The 4,950-nt window shown below is 29.9% G+C and overlaps 1 protein-coding gene across 1 annotated transcript in view; it reads right to left on the minus strand.

Annotated features, from left to right (window-relative positions):
- Nucleotides 1–4,950, minus strand: part of LOC106881422 (nucleoporin NUP188) — a 465,305-nt gene that overhangs the window by 34,956 nt on the left and 425,399 nt on the right. Inside the window, exons 33-35 of the mRNA XM_014931808.2 lie at nucleotides 4,292–4,364; nucleotides 1,969–2,051; nucleotides 883–958 (exon numbers count right to left, since the gene is read on the minus strand). Coding sequence (XP_014787294.2) covers nucleotides 883–958; nucleotides 1,969–2,051; nucleotides 4,292–4,364 — 232 coding nt within the window. The remainder of the gene's footprint in view (nucleotides 1–882; nucleotides 959–1,968; nucleotides 2,052–4,291; nucleotides 4,365–4,950) is intronic.

The following is a 4,950-nucleotide window of genomic DNA, read 5'->3' on the forward strand; positions in this document are numbered from 1 at the left end:
AGCTGACTACTGTTGGATGTTATACAGGGATGAACCTGAGACAAAATACCATAGAAAGTCTAAATCCCAAAGATTTTAAGTTGTTATGCATTTGAGTGTATTCTAACTTATTTGTATACAATAATTTTAATTTTGTACAATAAAAAGCCATGAAATTATCGTATCTTGTATTCAATATACTTTATATAGACATGCTTTACGTATCCTATAAGTTAAAACAGCAGGTATCATTAACATGAAAATGTGACCTGATAGAGGAAATCAGACTTTAGATTTGTAATCAGTGTCAAAAATTAACCCAGAAAAGTCAATCAGCAACTCTGATGATTAAAAAAAGTTTCATTTTGTTGACCAGTGTAATTAAAGACACCCAGTAATTACACAACTTCTGTATAATTCATTTAGTCAGATATTTGTGTTTGCAACCAAACCTGTTTGTGTTAAATGAGTCTAAACAACATATTCACAGTGAACTCATGTATTGTATTTCTTCTTATAATTTTAAAATTCAACCACTAAACCTATATAAGTAAAACAGTAAGTAGCTTTGTTAACCTTATTTTTTTAAATTATTTTCTTCTTGATCCTGGGACAGAATAACAGTCAACCTTAGTCAATAACTTAGCAAAGTCTGTCCCAGAGTAACACTTTGAGAAAATAAAGTAAACATATAACAATAAGAAAATGAAAAACTGAAAACAAACAGAAATAAGGAAATAAGGATAATATTTGAATCAATAAAAAAAATTGAAGATGCAGTGTTTGAAAGTTTAATAAATTCTGACAGGAATTTCAATTACTAAATACTAAAAGATACTGTTGATAATAACACAAAAATATATTCCCTTCAATAAAGATATTTCAAAAACTAACAATACATACTGTAGACCAATATTTTATTCTGTTTCCTTTAGAAAGTACTGCCATCTCAGCCTTGAAATTTTCATCTAATTTAGCTCTGTTGAAAGAACAAATAAAAGTACATGTCAAACATGAAGTAGTCATTATAAAACAAAAACATTTTATAGTTCCCAAAGAGAAGCTACAAAAATGATATAACAAGTGTGTATTTAAGTTAAGGTCACCTGTAAGAGATATCTATATTTGATAGAGATGATCACTGCATCAGTACTGTGAAAATAGTTTAAGAAAAATAAGAAAAAAGCCTCTACTTTCCAGTATTTTGAAGGTGATAGAGACATCCATTAATAACAATTGTCTCCAACAGCATGAATCTCTCTCTCATTCCTTAATGACCACCATTATGACTTTTGAAAAGATAAACTAACTGGAGACCTACTCTCCTATGTAGCTCACCAATGAGCTTTTACCTTTTAATGCATAAATCAAAAAAACATTATCACACATCACCCTACCCACTAATCCCTAAACATGAGTGGCATGCAACTAAGAACACTTGTGATTGCTTCAAATACTTGATCTCTCACTGAGTATCTCTCCTGAGAATCTATATTCTTAACATAACAAAGACTGCATTGACTCTTCTCAAAGTAAAAAAATACTTAAGTTCCAAACAAGTATTAACTCTCTACAAAGTTCAGTTGAGATCTACAATGGAATATTTAGTATTTCTCTCATATCTGGAACATTGGTATTACTATACACATAGAGACATCCTAGACTGCATCCAGAGAAAAGATTGGTGTGAAGTCACTCACAGACATGCTCTAACCCCTAGTCCACAGAGTTTACCACTGCTTCTTGAAGCTTTCTCTATCTAGACATTATCAACTTACTTGTCTCTCTTACTTTCATCATTCATATTGTGTTCAACACCACAAGCCCTATACTAACCTCTATGCCTAGTTCTTTCTCAAATGCTAGTTCTCTGGAATTCACTCTCAGTACATGCTTATCTTTCAACAGAGAACGCCATAGGCCCAGTTCCCTTCCTTAAACTAATAAAAAAATTATAGAGGAAGAAAAGAAAGTTACTCAATAGATTACCTTGGAACTGTATAACTCTCTTGTGCAAGGATGAGAAAGACATAGGCTACAGTTTTGATGTCAGCAAACCTATACAACTGCATCTGTAAACAAAAGATATAAGAAACTGATCAAAAAATTTTACAAATTTTTACTGACTGCAGCCAGTTGGTTGGGACTATGTTGAGGCAGCAAGATTGTGAACAATTTGTGAGAAACATCAGTAGGTTTTATTAAGTCACTTTTACATTTTAATTCATTAATATGTAAGTCGGAGACATAAAATAGTTTCACTCTGCTTCCCTCTTATCAATCTCTTTTCTTCATGTCACTCATTCTGTTTCTATTGAATCTCCTTACCAACAACTGTCACATAACTGTAATTCACTGTCTCTTCTATCACCCTCTGAGCCTCTGGTGTAAATGAATGAACTGAGAAACTGTAGAGTAGAAAGGACTCTTTAGTGTTACCAGGGCAAGACAACCTCCCTAATGTTGGTCCCACAATGAAACATATGCAATACATTCTGTAAAGTAGTTGACAATAGAAAAGTCATTCAGCTGTAGAAAACACGTTAAAATTGAAATGTTTGAGCAAAACATGGTCCTACTACCTGTTCAGGAGGATAGTAACTATAAATATGAATTTGCTTGGCCTGTGATGATCATCTAACCACATGACTAGATGGAAAAGGCAATGTAAAAGGATTTATGATGATGATGTTATTAAGAAGTTTCAATGAATAACATTTTCTCACTGTGGAAAGCAAATTCCATTAAAAAAAATTTTAAATAAAATATTTTAAAACTGATGTTACTGACATTATTTTGCAATTGAGGAACTGCAAACATTACAGAGGAGAACATATGAAATAAAAGGTTTCTATGTCATTCTATCCATGTGATTTTGAAGTACACAAAATTATTTTAAAATTATTAATTAGTCTGATGAGTAGAGGCAGTATCTGTAGCCTTCACAGGTAGTCAAACATATTCTGGGAGATAGAAGTAGTTGAATCAAGGTAATGGAGTTAATGTTCAGATGGAAGGAAAAGACAGCATAAAGAAGAATAGCAATAAATTAAGACTTGTATGTCAGGTAGATGACATTGTCTCCAGAATGTTAACAATAAAAAGCAATTGTTAATTTAATTTCAATAAATGTGTTTATAACATAATTCTAGATTCCCTCTTTGTTCTCTAATTAACATAAAACAATATAGCAAAGACACATTCTATCAGCAAACTTATGAAGGCCTCTTATAGAATTTACTGTGTTATGAGTAAACAATATAAATATTTCTGATAACCAAATGGTAAGTAAAGTAACAACAAAACAAATGGAAATATCTTAACCTGTTAAAACCATTGGATTTGAAACAACAGACTATAAATACTGTGTTTATCAGGAAAATTTACAACAACATTTATTTTGAAGTGTAGTTGACTGAAGTGTAAAGATAAAGAACAAAATGACAAAAAACTTATTATTTCTCTTGGTGTCATTTACTAAAGGAAGTAAATGTTTGTCATAGTTCAAACACATGAGGACCTTTTCCTTTCATTATGAAGGTCATGGTTTGAAGGCCATAAAAAAAGAAATTGAAAGATTCAAAGAGACAAACTGATCAGTGGCTAGAACAAATAGGACTAGCAGAAAAATCTCTGTGTTTAAGAGATAAGAGAAGGTTGATATAATAGTCTTTAGTGACAGGCAGCAGGCCATTTTTTATTGCAGAAATCCATAACTAATGAAGTAATAGTGTAAGTGGTTTTCTGCATGAATATTATAACTGCACACTATCACAAAGAAGAAATGTAACAAAAGAATCATCAACTAAGACTGACAAGATACCAATGTGATAATATTTCTGTCCATTCAGCTGAATAAGAAAAACAGTTCTCTAAATTTTTGAATATGAGACTTTACTTTGACTTTAACAATATCTAGAACCAAACACTAATAAATTATGGTAAAACATTCAATCAGAACTGGAATTTGAGAATTTTGAAAACAAGGAATCATCATTTGTTCATGAATATTTTACAAATTAGAGCAACATTATCAAAAAAAGTTGACAGCATGATTAAAGGGATTTAAAAACAACAGGTTAATTAAACTAGAATATTTGATAACTAAATTTTGTTTATCAATAAAAAATCCATTTAAACAGGAATTTGAATATAATTCGATTTAAAAAGAAGTTTGAAAAATAATATATGACTTTTTCTTTCTTTTTTTTTTCTCCATACTGTCAAATGAAAAAATACTGTTTATTTTTTGTTTTACAAGAAAACACAATACCATGCAGTTCAATAAATCTTTTCTGTAAATTAAACTTACTTCCTCTTTGCCTTCATTGTCATCTTCAATGTCTCCTTTTAGAGGAGCACATATACTAACCCAGAAATTCTCTCTGTCATATGAAAAAAAGAAGTTATTTTATAGATTTCATATGGTACATAATTAAATTGAAGTTAAGATTTTCCAAGTCTTTATGATGTATGAATAACTTACATTAACCTTTGAAAACTATTCAAGAAGAAGGATTATAATAAAACTTGGGTTCCACTATTTCTACAAAATGTAGATTGTAGTTTTTTTAATAAACTTTTATTAAAAAAGGTTGTGCCTTAAAGTAAAATCAGCTATAGATAATATAATCCATGAGGTGAAAAACCCTCATACAATGGGATAACAGTGTAAAACTACTTGCAGGACTCCAAGCATGCATCATTTGTAATCCAACAAAGCATGGTTTTTAATGAGGTGTACTATAAGCTATTATTTACTGCTGAATTCATTCTGAGATAAATTATTTCTTGATGATTCAATATTTTTGTTCTAAATGTAGCTTTATAAATTTATATTTTCATAAATTGAGCAAATTAATATTGAGATGTAGAGGAAGGTTTTGTTCAATAGAAATTTGGCCTAATAATAATAATACTAATAATAATAATAATAATAATAATAATAATAATAATAATAATAATAATAAT

Source organism: Octopus bimaculoides, chromosome 1, assembly GCF_001194135.2.
Source record: "Octopus bimaculoides isolate UCB-OBI-ISO-001 chromosome 1, ASM119413v2, whole genome shotgun sequence".
Classification (NCBI taxonomy): Eukaryota; Metazoa; Mollusca; class Cephalopoda; order Octopoda; family Octopodidae; genus Octopus; species Octopus bimaculoides.